Raw genomic sequence first — 18,576 nt, 5'->3', positions numbered from 1 at the left:
GAAGCAGGCCAATTGAGCATTAATGACTTTCAAAGAAGAGTTTAAGTCAGGGTTGAGGGGATCTTGGTTAATCATAAGAAGCTAGGCAATATTTTTGCTGCTACTATAGAATAGACCTGGTGGTGTTTAGAGAATTAGAGGATTCCCATTATTTGGATTTAATAAGGATTTTGAGGGTTTGGAGCCAATTGTACAGTTAAAAAATATGGAATTCACAATGAATTTTTGAGAAAAAGCCTTGAGAAGGGCATCCCAAAAATTGGGTATAGAGGTTCTATAATTCTTAACCAGGAACTTGTGATTTTTGTGAAGTGGAGAATTAGTTAGGAGGATTATGTGAGTATGATCATAACATCTGAGTTGGTCCACATTATAGTATGATAAAGGGAAATGCTCAAACCATAAAACATTTATGAACACACTATCCAATTTAATAATAATTGTATTATTAGTTTTTTGGTTGAACGAAGTATGAAACATTCTAATAGAAGTCAATTCTTTAATACCAGTATTAAATATAATTCTATTAAAGGAAAACCAAGCATGTTGTGATGAAGAGTGTTTCCACCAAATATCTCATTAGAAAACTTACAGTAATTGAAATATCCAAAAATAGCCCACGGTTGAGATATATAAATATTCAAAAATTGATCCCAAAGAGATAACCTCTCATCAAAAGAGATAGAGGGATACATCACAGATAATTGGTAGGGGGAAGAGAACCAGATAAAATGGTATCATGGATTACTTAGCTAGATAAAAAAGAGAGAATAATAGGTTTTGAAAAACCAAAATTATTATAATTGTCTTCATTCATAAAAATTTGGTGAGATGCAGCAAACCAAAAGGATCATCTAAAGCATAATTATTATTTTTTGCTTTAATAATACAAATCATATCCAAAGAATGGATATAGGTTAACTCATTACTGTTAAGAATTTTATCTGAGCAATTAAAATAATGAATATTCCAAGATGCTATGGATGGTTTGGATCATTGGGACTTGGAAGATTGGTTTGTTGCAATTTTGGAAAGTTTGGCTCAGGTGGATTTGGATACATGAGAATGTGGTGGGTTGGGAGAAGTAACCACCTGAGAGATATCGGATCCTTAGATTGTAAAGAAACAAAAGTGTTATGGATTATGATGGAATCAAGAGAGGGGTGTGATGATATTAGGATGTATATCATATGCATGTTGATCATCTATGGGAGAGTTAAGGTTTGGGATTGAAGCTTTTGATGATATGGGGATGGAGAACGAGGTAGGAGGCTATTGGAGGGGAGGTGGAGTGGGGAACTACTTGAAGGGGTGGAAGAATATCAACCATAGCAGTTTAGAGGTTAGTTGAGGGGATTAATGAAGGAGGGGAATTTTGTGGAGGGGCTTGAAAAGTTGTTGCCTTTATATTTGGTTTAGCTAATTTAAGGAAGCGGGGGGTCCATTTATGAAGTATGGAAGGCTTGCTTTGAAAGAACCCACACGTCCAGGCCTTGTTATAATCTTCTTCCACCACAGAACGAAGGAGGAAGAAGCCCTCTTAAAGAGAAAGAGGAGTTAGGTTACCTTTGAGGATTCATGTTTTGCAAATAACCACCAAATGGGCTTGATAGTATGGGTGTAGACCAACAAAGTATCCTACCAAAGATAAAATTAATCCAATCTTTGGAACCTTCAGAAACCTCCTCAGGGGAGAAGTGCACCACATTATTAATAGCTAGAATGAAGGATAAAGGTAAAATCAATAGTTGAAGGGCTGTAGGTTTGAAGAATTTGCTTCCAGTTCTTATTAATATGCTTTGGTTGAGGAGCCCCTAAACACGATGCTAAAACAGGAAAGCCGGAAGAGAAGAAAGCATCCATATAGTGGAAGAAAGGAGAAATGGAGAGGTAGTCTATCGCTAATAGAGCTAACATAGTGAGAAGGTAAGGAGAAAATAAACAAGGCGACTAGGGTTTTTTCATAGGAGTTGCTCTCAATTTACAGGTACTCACAGTAGCTGACTCTGTCGATTCTTGCTTCTCTCGTGCTACATGTTGTTTTCTAGTGCTATATTAGCTACATATTTTCTTTCAAGAAAGACTATAAATTATGCATTTTATCTTGGGGTCTATTAAAAAAAAAGTTTCTCGCTATTTATTTTTTTCACATCACAACTATAGCTCCGTTTGACTGCTGCTTTTCAAAAATTTTCATTGTGGGAAGATGCTTTTTACAACTAGAGTTGCTCATATATGTTAGTTTTAAGAAATCAACTACTCGATTTCTTTTAAATAACATTTTTATAGTAGTCATAGCAATTTTTGAAATATTTTCTTATCTCATAATTAACAACTTTATAAATAAAATATTACAACCATCCTAAACAGACTCTTAATTAATTTGTTGGTTGAGACCTTAGATTCCTAAACAACATGACTTGAGTTCGACATCTTGCCTATATAATGTTTACGTATAATGTGTATGAATTTACAATTAAATTCACTCAAAAATTTCAAGAAAAATTTTAAATTTCTTCTGTTCAAATGTAAGAAGAAAATAAATAAATAAAATCGGGTTCAAGATTGATGATACTCTCATCTTCTTTCTTAGGAGAAAATATTATTAGGAGCAATAGCAAGAGTAACATTCAAATTTTGCACACTTATAAAATTAATACAGATCTATCTCAAAAGGCACCATCCTCTTATAAATCTAGTTAAAATTCATAACAATAATCAAATTTCAACATAAAAATACATAACATCAAACTAAAATACCATTTTATTTAATTAATCATTAATAAATATTGAACACAATTAACCCCCAAAACATCATACACCTTTGCAAAGTCATTAATGGTTAAGCGTTGTTCAACAGCTTATATGTACACCCCTTTTTCATCCACCAAAATCACTAATTAAGGCTTCATTTGTCACAACTTTTTCATTGATTTTTAAAACTATTGTTTAGTAAAAAAATTCTAATTCAAGAAATTTTTTAACTAAAACACTGTCTTAGAAAGCATTAAGAAAGCTGTTCCAAACGAATCCCAAGACTTCTTACTTTCTTATAAAACATTTTTTAGTTCAAAAATTTTTTTATTAAAAGAACTGTTTTTAAAAAGCTATAAACCCATCCCAAACAAAGCCAAAGCCACGAAAAGATTTCCATATTCAATCTTCATCAATCAAGAATTGAATCAAAGAAACAAGCAACAGCTCTCTAACATCAAAAAATGGTGATTAATTAATTAACTAATCACAATTCCCTTAAAACGCAGAGTAGCAGTTCAATAAGTGCTCAAATAATGCATATATATATATACGTATTGATGATCAGCCACGCAGCGCAGTCCTCCTGCTCCCCATCGCTGTATCATACTGCCCATAAGTGCTCTCCCTCATCCTCTGCACCGCCACTCGACCACCACCACCCAATTCAAAGCTGCTCGCACTCGTCGTCTCCGTCTCCCTCTCCCCATCCTCATCCTCCACATCCCCGTCATTGCTATCATCATCATCCATGGCCATCAACTCCTGCCCATACTTTATGCTCTCCATTCTCAACGTCGACGAGCCTTGCCGATCACCATAACTCACCGCCTTCATCATCTCATCATCACCACCGTCGACATTCCTCTCCCCTCCGACCCGCCCATACACACCGCCATTACCACCCCCGGACAAAATATCCAGCACCTGTCTCATGGTGGGCCGCCTGTCGGGATCGGACTGGACGCTGCGGGCCGCGGCGTGGAGTATGCGGCGGAGGTCGTCGGCGTCGAACTCGGCGTTGAGGCGCGGGTCGATGAGGTCGGAGAGTCGGCCTGAAGAGATGAGGGGTTCGGCCCATTCGGTGATGGTGCGTTTGACGCCGCCGGGGAGCCTCTCGATGGGCTTGCGGCCCGAGACGAGCTCGAGGAGGAGAATGCCGAAGCTGTAGACGTCGCAGCTCTCGGAGACTTTGCCCCACATGGCGTACTCGGGGGCGAGGTAGCCGAGCGTGCCTTTGACGCGTGTGGTCATGTGGCTGACGCCGTCGGGAATGAGTTTGGCGAAGCCGAAGTCGGCGACGAGGGGTTGGAAGTCGGAGTCGAGGAGGACGTTGCTGGCCTTTATGTCGCGGTGGATTATATGCGGAGCCGCCTCGTGGTGGAGGTACCTATATAATATTGATAATATATATGCAAATATAATGGTTAAATATTATTTTTTTAATTGAGTAAAAATATGAAGAATATATCAACAAATAAAAGAATTTTACAAAAAAATATTAAATGGGTCTTTTTTTTAGGTTAAATTTGAGTTAGTTGGAACCCGACAAGTTTAATAAGCGGGTTCAAATGCACGACCCAAACTCAACCTGTTTAATAAGCAGGTCAATCCAAATCCGAATTTTTCAAATCGATTTGATGATTCGTTTCATTTATTGACACCACTATCACATAGTAGTGGCCAAATTATTAGGTCTGGTCACCAGACCTATTTGTAGGTCCGGACATCCAATAAAAATTTGCCACGTGGACTGCACTTTGACTGCGCTTTAGGTGCGCTTTAACTGCATTTTACCTGCGCTTTACATGCACTTTACATGTGCTTTTTTGAGTCAAAGTACAGTTCATGTGACAAATTTTTAGTAGATGTCCGGACCTATTTCTAGGTCTGATGACCGGACGTAATAATTTGCCCTAGTAGTGGGGCTTCACCGTTGCTAACCTTATGCCACAAGCTTCAAAGTCATGTAATATAGAATAGGGGTTGCCCCTGGACAAATATAAATAGATTTTGTTTGATTGACTCATGATCTAAATGGACTTGCATTCACATTCATGATTTGTCCCATTAAATTTGTCTCATCAAATTACAATTGTGCAATTATGAATTTATTAAAATAAAAGTCCCCTGATATTTGAAAGAGTTTTTAGTTTTTTACTTTTGAATTTGAGTACTTCATTGAAGTCCAATAATTTTGCAAAATTACTCATTTACTAAAACTTATGTGTTCAAAGGATGAGCTCTCCAAGCTAAAAAAAGTGCAATTCTTTTAAACATTATATTCTTCTTACATTCACATCAACTTAACTAATTATACCACTGTGTTAACAATATTTAAGAAATATTCATTATCACTAGATCCATAATAATGCTTAGATATTATTTAAAAATCTGATTAAATTAAAATTTCTAGTCATACTTTTTTAAAATGTATTAAGGAATTCATGTCATGAATATTCGACTAGTTTTACGCTGGCTGTCAACTACCTAATGCAGCTCTCAATTTTCTCATCCAGAACTTGGGACCTTATAACTTCAAGTGTTAATTAGATTTAGATGAGAATTTGAAGCTTAACATGACACAATGGAGAAAAATGATTCATATAGCCGATCCCACATTGTGGGATAAAGGCTTGTTGTTGTTGTTGTATACTTTTTTTTAAGTGAACATAACTAAAATATATTTTTAGTCACATAAATAATAATATCATAATTTTGGAAAAAAATGATTAAATATCAAAAAATGAAATAAAAAATTAAGTAAGATCTATCATTTATTCAATAAATAAATTTATTTTAGCCAACAACACCAAATTATTTCATTTCCACAGCAATAGAAAATATTTTTTTATAAATTATTATAATTTGTCAACAAATACGACAAAAGTGATAAATTCAAAAAAAAAAAAAAGGAAAAAAAATAAAAAAAAAAAAAAAAAACTTACATCAGGCCTCGAGCAGATCCAACAATAATATCCATTCTCTTCTTCCAATCCAATCGCATTTCATCAGCAAATTGGCCATGAAGATGAGAAAGCAAGCTGAGATTAGGCATGTAGTCATATACTATAAGCCTTTGATCAACTCCAGCACAGTATCCTCTAAGACCCAACAGGTTCTTGTGCCTCACTCTTCCAAGTATCTCAACCTCCACAGCAAATTCCATCTCAGCTTTTGAGTTCATGGCTTTCAGTTTCTTCACTGCAATCTGTGTTCATCCCCCCAACATTCAAAATCAGAATTTTTTTTTTTTTTTTGGATTAATCCACACGAATACAAACAGTAAAAAGTATTCTGAAATATAAACCTGAAGACCATCAGTAGTCTTTCCCCAATACACACTTCCAAAGCCCCCTTCTCCAAGCTTGTAATCTTCGTTGAAGCCATTAGTGGCTGCATGGAGCTCCTTATAAGTAAACAACCTCCATGACGAGCTTTCTGGCGCTCCAACATATCTATACACAGGAAAGCAATACATATAAAACTAGTTAGGAAGAAGAAGTTCTCTCTCCAGAGCTGCTTAAGGACGAAAAGTAGAATGAAACTAAGCTTAAATCTCACCCTTGAGTGCCGACCTTCTCCTCTCCACAACAAGAGCTGGTCACCGCCCCCATGGCGATCGCCGGTTCTTATCTTCTCAGGTGATCGATGATGTTCTCTAGAAACAGCTAGCAAATCAAAGAGAACAGGCTCTTGAATACTAGCTAGTTGTTCTTCCGGCTTCAAATAGAAGAGAAAAGGTGAATGAGCTCATTCATTAATATAATAATGAAGATAAGTATGTTTCCAAATTTTAAATTAGAACATAGAACAACCATGGCCGGGCCGGCCGGGATTGCCGGCAAGGTTGTAGTTGAAAGCTGGATTGTATATTTGGCAAGCGACGGTGACTCAGCAGTAGAGTCGGTAACTCAGGTGCTGCAAGCGAAGTATGAGTTGACATATGTTGATGTCTGGATGTGAAGATTGAAAGGTGAAGGTGAAGAGTTTGTCGCTATTTACAGCTAGAATTCGTCTTCATGAACTGTTCTTAATTTGTGAAATTTTTTTGGATGCCCGGAAATCAGTCAATCAGAGTATCTTTGATATTTGCTTGGAAATTAAACTTGTTTAAAATTTTTATTAAGCTGTAAAAATACTTATAGTTAAATTTAAAATTTTGAAAATTATTTGTCTTAAAATTTTGAAATTCATAAGAAGCTTATTATTATAAATAATGATAAAATCATATTATATATCTTCTCATAATTATTTCGGATTATTCAAACAATAAATATTGTTTTACACTTCAACTGCATATAACGTGTGTCATCAAGTGCTTCAAAATTGCGTTATTCAATCGTCAATGGGAAGTAACTGGTCCATTACAATTGTCGCTATACCACCATCATTGACTAATGGAAATGATATCCTAGAGATTCCCATCAAGTCATCCAAGGGGTGAATTGATTTGTTTACATGAATAGGGGATATTTAATAGACACATCAAGAAAGCGTCAATGGAGTGAGGTATATAGGATAATCTATATTCTTAATTTTGAAGCAAGTCTCTCTCTCTCTCTCTCTCTCTCTCTCTCTCTCTCTCTCTCTCTCTCTCTCAATTATTTGATACCAAATTTTCCTAAGCATTTATGAGATGAACTCTCTCTCAAAGGAACAACTTAGTAGAAGATGAATTGTTATATCAACGAGTCTAACATTTGTCCCTCCTAACACACCCTTTTATATCGATAAAAAGTAGTTATTATAATAGTTGTGAACTTACAATGGTATGACATTGAATGCGGCATCATAAATTATATATACAAATATGACTCTATTTTGAGGAAGTTATAAGAAGGTGGTACTTTATTCATCACTATAATCTTGGACAACTAAGTTCATACTATCATCATGATTGTGAGATAAGGGGTCCTCTTATATTCAGAGTGATTCATCTCTTAGGTATCATCCAAATATTCCTAGAGCTCTTCTCCTAGAGCTCCACAACTACAACATGGAGGACACAATGTGCAGGCCGACATGAACAATTATGTGAAACCCTCACACCCCTTGACTCCCTCAAGGAAATTCTCTCTCAACCTCATATCTTCTCTCCTAAGTGGTTTGGACACTCTTGCAAGCAAGGAGATACTTCTCCCTCTCTAAAGCTCTATATGATCTCTCTTAAAAAATGACATTGACTACTCAACACGTACAACCCAGTTAAGTCTTGTGTGAAATAAATAAAGTTTGGTGTTTAAAATAAATATAAATTGATGTTAATACATGTAAATAAGGATATGTAACTATATATGATGATATGAATTACTATGCACAATAAGAATCATTGAAATAATATAGATAAGTTACAATGCCATAAATAGAGTATGACTTTAATGTTATAGTCTTAGTCATAATTGTGTCATACATGACACTTATACATATGATTCTAACATAATAATATTGATCATGATCATATACATTGTGTATGATATATATAATTAAGAGTCGTATAGAGAATATTGAATCAATAAAGGATTGACCTCCATAATTCAATTAATAATAGCATACATATTATTCAACTTTCTTGCATTCAGTCAACTACTAAGCTATCCTCTCACTTTATATGTTTACCAATTTTTTAGGGAAGGGGAAGTCACTAGTTGGAGTAGATCAAAGGTATATTTGATGAATTATTAGAACCATGATTATTAAAAAATATTTTTATATGAATGGACTTGATATATATTCTCGATCCGTATGACATTAAGTCTTTCGCTCGTCATTTTAGGCTTCATTTGGGACGGCTTTTTTACTGCTACTTAAACCAGTTTTTTAGTACAAAAATTAAAATGTTTGTACTAAAAAGTTGATTTAAGAAGAAATAAAAAAGTTGTCGCAAACGAAGTCTTAGTCGCCTCTCATTAACTCGACGTCGGTGGTACTATCAGGCCAACACTGATATTACTGGAGAAAAAAGGTAATGGGAATAGGGGTGTTCGAGTGTCGTTGCTATTTGAGGATTATGACTTATATTTTTTATGGCAAAGACATTTAGATCCAAAAGCAGCATATAGGTCTATTCTCCCAAAAAAGTAAATGTATGCAAACTTGATCAATTCTGTGCATTATAAGATAATCAAATTTGTATTAGGCAAACGGATTTAAATTAAATTATGATTAAATAAATTATATTTGGAAACTTTTCTTTTCAAATTCAACCACTCAAATGGAATAATCTGCATAAGAACTTAGTTCATTTGACTAAATTTTGGCACCATCAAAGCAGCCCCTTGCGGCAAGAATATGATAGATAAGGCTTCATTTGGGACGATTTTCTTATTGCTTCTTAAAACAGCTTTTTAGTATAAAAATTAAATTTTTTGTACTATAATGCTGCTTTAAGAAGCAGTAAGTAAATCATCCCAAATGAACCAATGAATGATTTTAAAGATTTGTTGTTAGTCATTGACATTTTCTTAGAAACGACCAAAAATAATGAGATAAAAGATGAAAGAAAAATTGGGTCAACATATTCTTTCATGATTTCAAATAAAAACATTAATATATTTTAGATTTTAAAATTAAATGTCCAATATATTAAGATTTTAAAATTGTACTATTAATTTTTATTTGAGTGCAATATAATAATTAATTAATTAGTTATATATTATTGATGAGTGTCGAAACATTTGCGATGGCATAGATCGATCTTGAGAGTTTAAAGTCTTAGTTTTTCATAAAGGTCTAGCACATACATAGATAAGAGACAAGTGCAATAACTATAAGAGACATCAAAATTTTTACATAAAAATCTCGTGGAAGGAAAAACAACGAAGCTTAACCATTTTAAAATGAATCTACTAGTATTAGTATATGATTATAAGTGAAGTCCTTCCTTGAGAAAGGCATTGATACACTACAAAGAGCATATTAGTTGGTTGAAGTTAGAGAGTCTTTTGGTAGGAATCCATCATAAACACAAGTGTTGGAATTAAGGGTAAGAGTTGATGCCAACAACGTGCATTGATCTTATAAATGATTGTGGGTGCTGGCATTTTTAATAATTGACAAAGTCAGTAGGCGTTGGAGTTTCCATGCAATTATAATTAGAAGATTGTAGGTTGGCGGGCCTTAGTCAATGGGTGACATAGGTCAGAGGATTGTAGTTAGAAGGCAACAAAGGTTGAAAGGACCCTAACTATGCGACAATGGTCCAAGGATAGTATTCGAGAAGATAATGTCGAATGATTGTAGTCAGTCAACAATAGACGAAGGACCATAGTTGATAGGTGACAGATGTCAAAGGATTGTTATTGACGGGCAATGAAGGCCGAAAGGACTGTAGTTGGGCAACAATGACTGAAAGAACATAATCAACTGACGAATAAGGGTTGGAGGAATGTAGTCAATGAGCGATAGAGGTTGCAAGAATCGTAGTTGGATAACAGTGGCTGCAAGATTGTAGTATGACGATAATGGTTAGAGGATTTTAGTTAGCGAGTGATGGAAGTCTAAATAACCATAGTCATGTGATGGTGGTCAGATGCCTATGTTTGGGCAATGGTGCTCAAATGATCTTAGTCGGGTGACAGTGGTTGGAGGATTGTAATTGATGAGTGATGAAGATCAGTGAACTGTAGTCAGATAATTGTGGTGAGAAGACTGTAGTGGAATGATTGTAGTTGAAAGACTATAGTCAAACAGTAATGATCTGAGGACCGTTGTCAGGCAATGGTTGTCTGAGAACCATAGTCATACGAATGTGGTCATATGATGATAGTCAGACAATGTAGTTGGATGATCGTAGTCAAATGATGTGGTTGGAGAACTGTAGTCGAATAATGTAATCAGAGGAACATAGTCAGTAGGCAATAGAAGTCAGAGCAATGGAGGTAGAAAGAACTGTAATCCTCGGGTGACGTTGGAAGGAAGGCTGTAGTGAGTAGGTGCCAAAGGTCTGAAGGACTATAATGAACCGACAGTGGTCTGAGTGTCATAGCCTGAGGGCGACGGTTGTCAGAGGATCATAATTGGGCAACAATATTGTATGAGGACTGTTGTCAGGTGATAATAGTCGAGGGACCATAGTGGTTGGTCTGTGAAGGCTTGGCAAGGGTGTTCTTAGAGCCTCAGAGTTCTCTTGAAACTCAAAAGAGAGTTCATGCTCTAACTTTAAGCTCTCTCCCTCTCTCTCCCCCATCCCCTATTCATGTAGAGAATGGATGCCTATTTTTAAATTTTTTAGAGTGGCATATACCAATAAAGGTGGAGAAAATCCGAAAGACTTTTTTGGACGACTCCTATTGATTCTCTTATAATAAAATATTTCTTAAAAAAATAATTTTAAATTTCTATTATCAAGTTTAAATCAGACTTTAATAATTCTGTTTTTTTTTTGGCAACGCTGAGATCAATTCAGAAGCATATTCTTTCTAAATGAAGATTAACTTCAAATATTATAAAATAATTTTTACATCGAATAGATCGCCTCTCATTGTGCAATGAAATCACTAAGTTAGAAAACAAAATAAATATTTTAAATTTGTAATCATATTCAGGCTTTCATCCAATATATATATATATATATATTCTGGCCGAGGCAGAGCGGTCTCTGATGAGAGAGATGACGTCTTTGATTTCTTTTAACAAATTCGTTAATTGAGCCGTACAAGCAGTTGAAAATTGTAACCGAAATCATTAAAAAAAGATGGGGCCTTGAAAAATATGATTATTTAAATTTTATCAATGACCATATTTTATAAGTTGAAAGATATATTCTTTATTTTGCATTAATATTATAATATTTTTCTAATTTTTTTTATTACACATTTTTTGTTTAAAATGATCAAAAATTTTGATCTAATTTTAATTAAAATATATTTCAAAATTAAAAGAGCCCTATAGTCCATGTAAGTTTTGGTTAAGAAAGGCCTTGTATGCAAGCAATTATAGATTTCTTTTGGGATAACTTTTATATTATTTTATGAAGAAGCTTTTTAGTACATTTTTTTTTTCGAAAAATATAATTAACTTAAAAACTGTTTTAGAAAGTAGTAAGAAAGCTGGGATGACTTTCAACTGCTTTTTAAAGCAGCTTTTTAGTTCAAAAGTTAATTTTTTTTATTATAAAGTTGTTTTAAGAAAAAAGTAAGAAAATCGTCCCAAACGAAGCCTTAATCAGTGTGGGTCTCCGAAAGGATTCTGCTCGTAGGGTTTCTAATGCAAAGGGTATGACCGCACTATCCCGTAGGACAAAACAATCGTAGGCATTTACACTTGACACAAGCAGGCTGATGAAAGTGCAGATGGAGTCATAAATACGATTAGTCATAGAAGAGAGCAGCTTTCACCTACACACCTTAATGAATAATAATATGTATAACCCAAAAGTCACGAGATTTCCCTCATTTGATACATCAACTCGAATGTGATTTATTTGATGTGGGAATCGACTAGGTCATGACTCAATATTCCTTAAAGGGAATCATCAGTTTAGGTCAATTTTGATCAACCTAAGGTCTACCTAAATTAGGATTAGTCTAACTAAAGATCAATAGGATATCCTAGAGCATATGAATTAATTTAGGTCAAATTGGGCCCAGTTATGGGTCATATAATCAATTAAGATAATATAGGTCAAATTGCACCAATGTTTAATCAGGGCCTAATCTTGTATGGACTAGAGCTGAGCCACCTAATCTAAGATGTATAAAAGGGGAACTTAGACTCTATCGACCTAAGACTAAGACAAGTCTGAGACATATGCCTAATCTAGTGGTAAACCTAGGATGGGAATGACTAAGTTGGGTCTATGTTAGGTTTGAGCTGGTCTAGCCACTTAAAGTCAAAGGACAAGTCTAAGAAGCTTAGGATCACCATGGGCTAGGCAAAGTAAGGGACAACAAGAATATGTAAAAGTAGAGATATTATAACGAGCAAGTTTGATGTTCCTCATGTACATTTAAAGATGATACATTTAGGAGATCATGACATGTGATATATATATTAAAATAAAATAAAAATTATAAGTTTGAGATATGAGGAAATTTGTTTTATATTATAAAATAATTTTTACTGGCTTTTCTAACACCAAGACCATATTATTATATAGGAGCGACTTATGCAATGTGATTCAAACCATTTACATAATGTATTTATTGGAATTAATAAATGTGAGGAAATGTTGAGTGGATTGATGAAGCCCTATGGGTAGGTTATGGTAGAGTGGGAATTGGGAAAGTCCATAGTACTGAAGAAGATAGTAGAAAAAAAATTATGCTTTTGATCGTGAAGGCATCATTAACTCCCTCCATATTAGTAGCTTAATTTTACAAATATAATATATGAAGTAGATGGTATTAGACACTTTATTTAAAATCTTGAATATGTTATCAAGATACACGTGGACACCATTCCTTGGTCACTTGCTTTTATTATCTTCTATATATACATCTGTAAACACTTCTCATAATAATATAGTTTTATCTCTTTCCTTTACCTGCTACCTTTTCCTAGCTTCCTCTTTCTTGTCTTGTCTGTTTCAAGAACATAACATGGTATCAGAGCGGGTTCTCCCGTGAATACCTAGGTATCTTGATCTTTCTGCTCCCTCTATCTCTCCCATTGTTCCTCCTCCGGCGATCAATCCATGGCCTCCTCCTCATCCACAGCAGCCACTAATGATGCCACACAAAATCCGACTGCCATTCTTGATCAACAACCCATCCCTCAACAGCTCAAATTTCTTATGAGCAACATCAAAAGCATCATTTCTACCATTCTCACCGCTGAAAACTACCCTCTCTGGCGTTCCCAGGTACTCAAAATCTTTAAAGCCAATAGGTTCGACGGATCTTGCCTCTGCCCCACCGACACCGAGTCCTCAGCCGCCCAAAACTGGCTACTCATCTATCAGAATCTGGCTGCCACACTTTACTCGATCATCTCACCCAGCATTCTACCTTATGTTCTTTCACTTGAACATTGCTCAGAAATTTGGGACACAATCTCCCGCCGCCTCCAGTCCTCCACTCGCTCAAGAACTATTCAGCTACGCAACGAACTTCATCATGTCTCCATGAACACAAAGAACATGTTGCAGTATCTGCTCACCATAAAATCTCTTGTTGATGCCATCGCTGCCACCGGCTCTCCGCTCGATCCCAAAGAAGTTATATTCTACACGCTCAACAGTCTACCGCCCAAGTTCCAGGCGTTCAAAATCGCTATACGCACGAATCTCCAACCTCTAAGCCTCGACGACTTGTACACCCTTCTTTGCAGCGAGGAGTTAAATCTTGTTCAAGAAGAATCCAAGAATCTTCAAAAATTGCAATTAACTGACCCCTCCACCGCGCTCTCCACTCACCACAGCAACAATCGAGGACGTACTCGCCCGGCGTCCATTGGACGTTCTTTTCATCCTAGTTCGGACAAACCCAACACACGCTCGATAACCTACCAAATCTGCTCTAAATCGGGCCACTCAGCTCTCAAATGTTGGCATCGCCACGATCCGTCCTACTCCGACGACAAAAATAAAACAGCCCTCTACGCTCCTGCTGAAACCAACAGCTCTAATGATTGGTTTCTTGACTCCGACGCCACCAGACACCTTACTGCAGATCCTTCACAGCTCAACTCAATCAAACCGTATACATGCAATCAACAAATCACTCTCGGCAACGGCAACCAAATCCCTATTCAAAATTCAGGTAAAGGCATCCTGCCCACACCATCAGGTAATCTTCAACTTCAACATCTTCTTCACGTACCTAATCTTTCTTTCAATCTTATTTCTATCCATCGGCTCACCAAGGACAATGAATGCATTGTCCAGTTCTCGGCTAACGGTTTTAAAATTCAGGACTCGAAGACGGATCGTTTACTACTCACGGGTCCTTGTCTTGACGGTCTCTATCCCATTCGGTCTGCTCACCACAACCCTCCTCTAGCTCTCGTCTCAGCCCAAGATGTTCCCAACTTATGGCACAAAAGGCTCGGACACCCCGCGGATACCACCGTGCAATACTTATATAGATACATTCCTTCTCTTTGTAATAAAAACATTACTCATTGTAATTCTTGCAGAATAGCAAAAAGTCATCGCTTACCGTTTACTCGTTCAACTAGTCGCACTTCGCATCCGTTTGACTTAGTTCACTCAGATCTTTGGGGACCGGCTCCAACAACATCAGCTCAAGGATTTAAATACTACATCTCATTTATAGACGATTATTCAAGATTTTACTGGGTTTACCCCCTAACTAATAAATATGATGCTTTTTCTAAATTTAACGAATTCAATCATATGATCTCTCGTCAATTTAACGCTAAGCTTAAAATTTTTCGGTCATACGGAGGAGGAGAATTTGTAAATGGTAAGTTTCAAAATCTGTTTCGGCAACTTGGCATACAACATCAGTACACTTGCGCCTACACCCCACCTCAAAATGGGGTCGCCAAACGTAAACACAAACACATTATCGAAACCGTCCGCAGCATACTTTTGGAGGCTAATCTCCCGAACTCACTATGGGTTGAAGTGCTTATCGCCTATGTTTAATTACCTCCTTAATCGTTGCCCAAGTCGCTCCTCAACAACTACAGCCCTTACCACATCTTGTACAATAAACCAGCCACCTACGATCATCTCAAAATCATAGGATGCCTTTGCTATCCCTGGCTAAAGCCGTACAGCTCCTCCAAATTCTCCCCTCTATCTACCCCATGCGTCTTTATCGGCTATGCCACCGCTCAAAAAGGATACCTTCGTCTCAATCCCACAACCGGTCGCGTCTACGTGTCTTTCCACGTAATATTTAACGAAGCCATCTACCCATACCGGTCCAAAGAATCTCAGCTAACACCGGACAAATCTCAATGGTTCCCGCCTCCCCTCCTTCTCGTACCCACTAACCTACAACAAACAAACAACCCAGCTCAAGCCACGTCTGGCATCGTCACCCCGGCTTCCTTTCATCCAACCGACCCTCCTCTCAACACACAACCGAGCACTGTCTCTTCAACTCAACACACATCACTCATTCCTACCACGTACACATCACATGAAACAGCCGCCAGGCTTCCTCAACGCCCAACATCCAAATCATGTATGCCGGCTGAAAAAGGCACTCTACGGCCTCAAACAATCTCCACAAGAATGGTTCGCAACGCTCTCCGGACATCTCCTCACTCTTGGTTTCAAGCTAAGTTCCTCCGACACATCATTATTTATCTATCATAACCATAACATAATCATGTATTTCTTAGTCTACGTTGACGATATTATTCTTACAGGAAACTCCCCAACCGCAATCAACAACTTCATCAACAATCTCAACACCAAATTCCCCATGAAAGATCTTATTGGCACTATATCCCAATTCCTCGACATACAAGTTGTCCATAAACCTTACAGAATGCACCTAAATCAAAGCCGATTTGCTCAAACTATCTTATCCCGAGCAGGTATGACTAATTGTAAACCCGTCTCCACACCGTTTAAACTGAAATCTTCCATTACACATACTAACTCTAATGCATTTTCAAACCCGTCTCTCTATCGCCAACTCGCCGACTCACTTCAATATTTGACGCTCACGAGACCAGATCTCTCATTCGATGTCAACAAAGTGTGCCAACACATGCAAAATTCAACCATCGCACACTTCGACGCTCTAAAACGCATATTGCGGAACCTTCAAGGAACAATTCACACCGGTCTCCCTCTCTTCCGAGACAAGCCTTTCCTCCGGTCATTCGCCGACTCAGATTGGGCCGGCGACGACACTGACAGAAAGTCTACCTCGGGTTTCTGCAATTATCTCGGCTCATCACTCATTTCTTGGACAGTCAAGAAATAAACCGCCGTCGCCCGCTCATCCACTGAAGCCGAATACCGCGCACTCGCCGCCGCTGCTACAGAAGTTGTCTGGATCCGCAGCCTTCTTCGCGAACTCAACCACAACCAAATCACAGCTACTCCATTGTATTGTGACAATACCTCCGCCATCGCACTTGCAAACAACCCTGTCTTCCACGCCATGACCAAACACATCGAGGTCGATTGTCACTACATTCGCAGCTGTATCAAAGATAAAACTCTGGACGTTCATCATATATCCACCAAGGACCAAATTGCTGACTGCTCACAAAAGCACTACCAGCTCCACGTTTCAAAGCCCTCTCGGACAAGCTAGTCGTTTCTCCCGAACCAACAGCTTGAGGGGGGCTATTAGACACTTTATTTAAAATCTTGAATCTGTTATCAAGATACACGTGGACACCATTCCTTGGTCACTTGCTTTTAATATCTTCTATATATACATCTGTAAACACTGCTCATAATAATATAGTTTTATCTCTTTCCTTTACCTGCTACCTTTAATTTCCTAGCTTCCTCTTTCTTGTCTTGTCTGTTTCAAGAACATAACAGATGGTAAGTTTTATAAGCTAGTGTTATGCTTTTTACTGATTTATTTAATATTTTTATAAAGTTATATATTCTATGAAGAGATCCTACTATGATGTAGCTGCTTATATATACGTACATAATAGAGTTTATAGAACTATGAATATTTATATTTATATATATTTCAAAGTGGTGCAGCAGCTAAAGAAGGAGGAAGCCGGAATGGAGAGAAGAACTCAATGTAAGTATGTAACAGTGATAACCAGATATTTTGTAATTTTAAGTCTAAGGCATCCTTCTTACAGCCAGGGTAATAAAGAAAACGAAAGTGCTAAGTTTGGAAAAGCATGAAATAAAAAGGTGCAGTACTAAAAATAACAGAAAGGTAACTTAAGCAGGTAATAAGAAGAAGTGGAGCAGTAATAAGCAGTATGTGATCCGCCGGATCACCGTAGGCGAATGGTACCCGCATCACAAAGTATTCATAGTTCTATAAACTCTATTATGTGCGTATAAGCAGCTACACCCTAAACCCTAAAGTCTTAACAATTAACTATTGTACAATATACACATGCTAGTAGATAAAAGAAAATAATCGGTGAATTTTTGGATGATGATGATGAGTGAGAAAGCAAAAGGATAAGAGAGCTTGGGAGGCCAATGAAGGAGAAAAGAGAGGAATGAAAACAAACATTCAATAAATTTGAATAAATTAACAAAACATGACATCATGTGGTTCTTAATTAACTCTTTATCTTTATTGATGTCATTTTTATCTCATATAATCATTATAAAAATTGAATTTTAAATTTAGTTAAAGTAATTTAGTAGAATTAATAATGACACATATAATCTAGTGGTTGGATTGAAGCTTGTTGTTATCCTTCATTGCACTCGTCTTTAAATATTTATCAACAAATCCTATATATGAAGGTTTCGTTTGAGACAACTTCCTTACTGTTTTGTAAAACAGCTTTTTGGTACAAAAATTTTTTGAACTAGAAATTTTTGTGCTAAAAAGTTGCTTTAGAGAATATGAAGGAAATTATCCTAAATAAAGCCTAAGATATTTTAGACTCATATCGTAGACTAGGCTTGGTTTCTATGTCTTCCAAAGTTTTTCTTACAACAACTTGCCAAAATTGACAATTCACAGTAGAGATCAAGTTACTCGGCAAAGCTCAATTCACAGTAGAAAACAATAAAAAAGTTGTCCCAATATTAATTCTCAGCAACATGTCTCATATAGTTTAGACCAAATACATATTAAAGATTTATTGTGCATTTCTTGCATATGTAGCCAAGATTATAAAAAATATATGGTAACTTTTTTTAAAAAAAAATATTGAATCAAATTTTAGAATGATAATTAATTTAATAATTTATACTTATAATTAGTTTTAAATTTCTTCTTCATTGCT

At 36.5% G+C, this 18,576-nt stretch overlaps 2 protein-coding genes across 2 annotated transcripts; one reads left to right on the top strand and one right to left on the bottom strand.

Moving 5' to 3' along the window:
- Positions 1-3,270: 3,270 nt before the first annotated feature.
- LOC110094539 (PTI1-like tyrosine-protein kinase At3g15890) lies at positions 3,271-6,699 on the bottom strand. The gene is made up of 5 exons (XM_020819797.2): positions 6,573-6,699; positions 6,319-6,477; positions 6,065-6,212; positions 5,703-5,965; positions 3,271-4,144 (listed from the first exon to the last, which is right to left on the bottom strand). The coding sequence occupies exons 2-5, from the start codon at positions 6,369-6,371 to the stop codon at positions 3,319-3,321; spliced, it is 1,290 nt and encodes a 429-aa protein (XP_020675456.1). The 5' UTR covers positions 6,372-6,477; positions 6,573-6,699; the 3' UTR covers positions 3,271-3,318.
- Positions 6,700-15,809: 9,110 nt separating this feature from the next.
- LOC110094540 (uncharacterized mitochondrial protein AtMg00810-like) lies at positions 15,810-16,607 on the top strand. Its single transcript, XM_020819798.1, has one exon. It carries the CDS (start codon positions 15,810-15,812, stop codon positions 16,605-16,607), a length of 798 nt encoding a protein of 265 aa, XP_020675457.1.
- Positions 16,608-18,576: the final 1,969 nt, after the last annotated feature.

This window comes from Dendrobium catenatum, unplaced genomic scaffold, assembly GCF_001605985.2.
Source record: "Dendrobium catenatum unplaced genomic scaffold, ASM160598v2 fragScaff_scaffold_1076, whole genome shotgun sequence".
NCBI lineage: Eukaryota > Viridiplantae > Streptophyta > Magnoliopsida > Asparagales > Orchidaceae > Dendrobium > Dendrobium catenatum.
The sequence above is the reverse complement of the archived record's forward strand: the minus strand, read 5'-3'. Positions and strand labels throughout refer to the sequence as shown.

Bases quoted from the DNA above. Each gene is read 5' to 3' on its own strand.
- LOC110094540 (XM_020819798.1), top strand. From the start codon at position 15,810: ATGAAACAGCCGCCAGGCTTCCTCAACGCCCAACATCCAAATCATGTA.
- LOC110094539 (XM_020819797.2), bottom strand. From the start codon at position 6,371: ATGGGGGCGGTGACCAGCTCTTGTTGTGGAGAGGAGAAGGTCGGCACT. The intron at 5,966-6,064 runs GTTTATATTTCA...GGATGAACACAG, and splicing joins AGACTACTGATGGTCTTCAG to ATTGCAGTGAAGAAACTGAA. The intron at 4,145-5,702 runs GTAAGTTTTTTT...AATATTATATAG, and splicing joins GGATCTGCTCGAGGCCTGAT to GTACCTCCACCACGAGGCGG.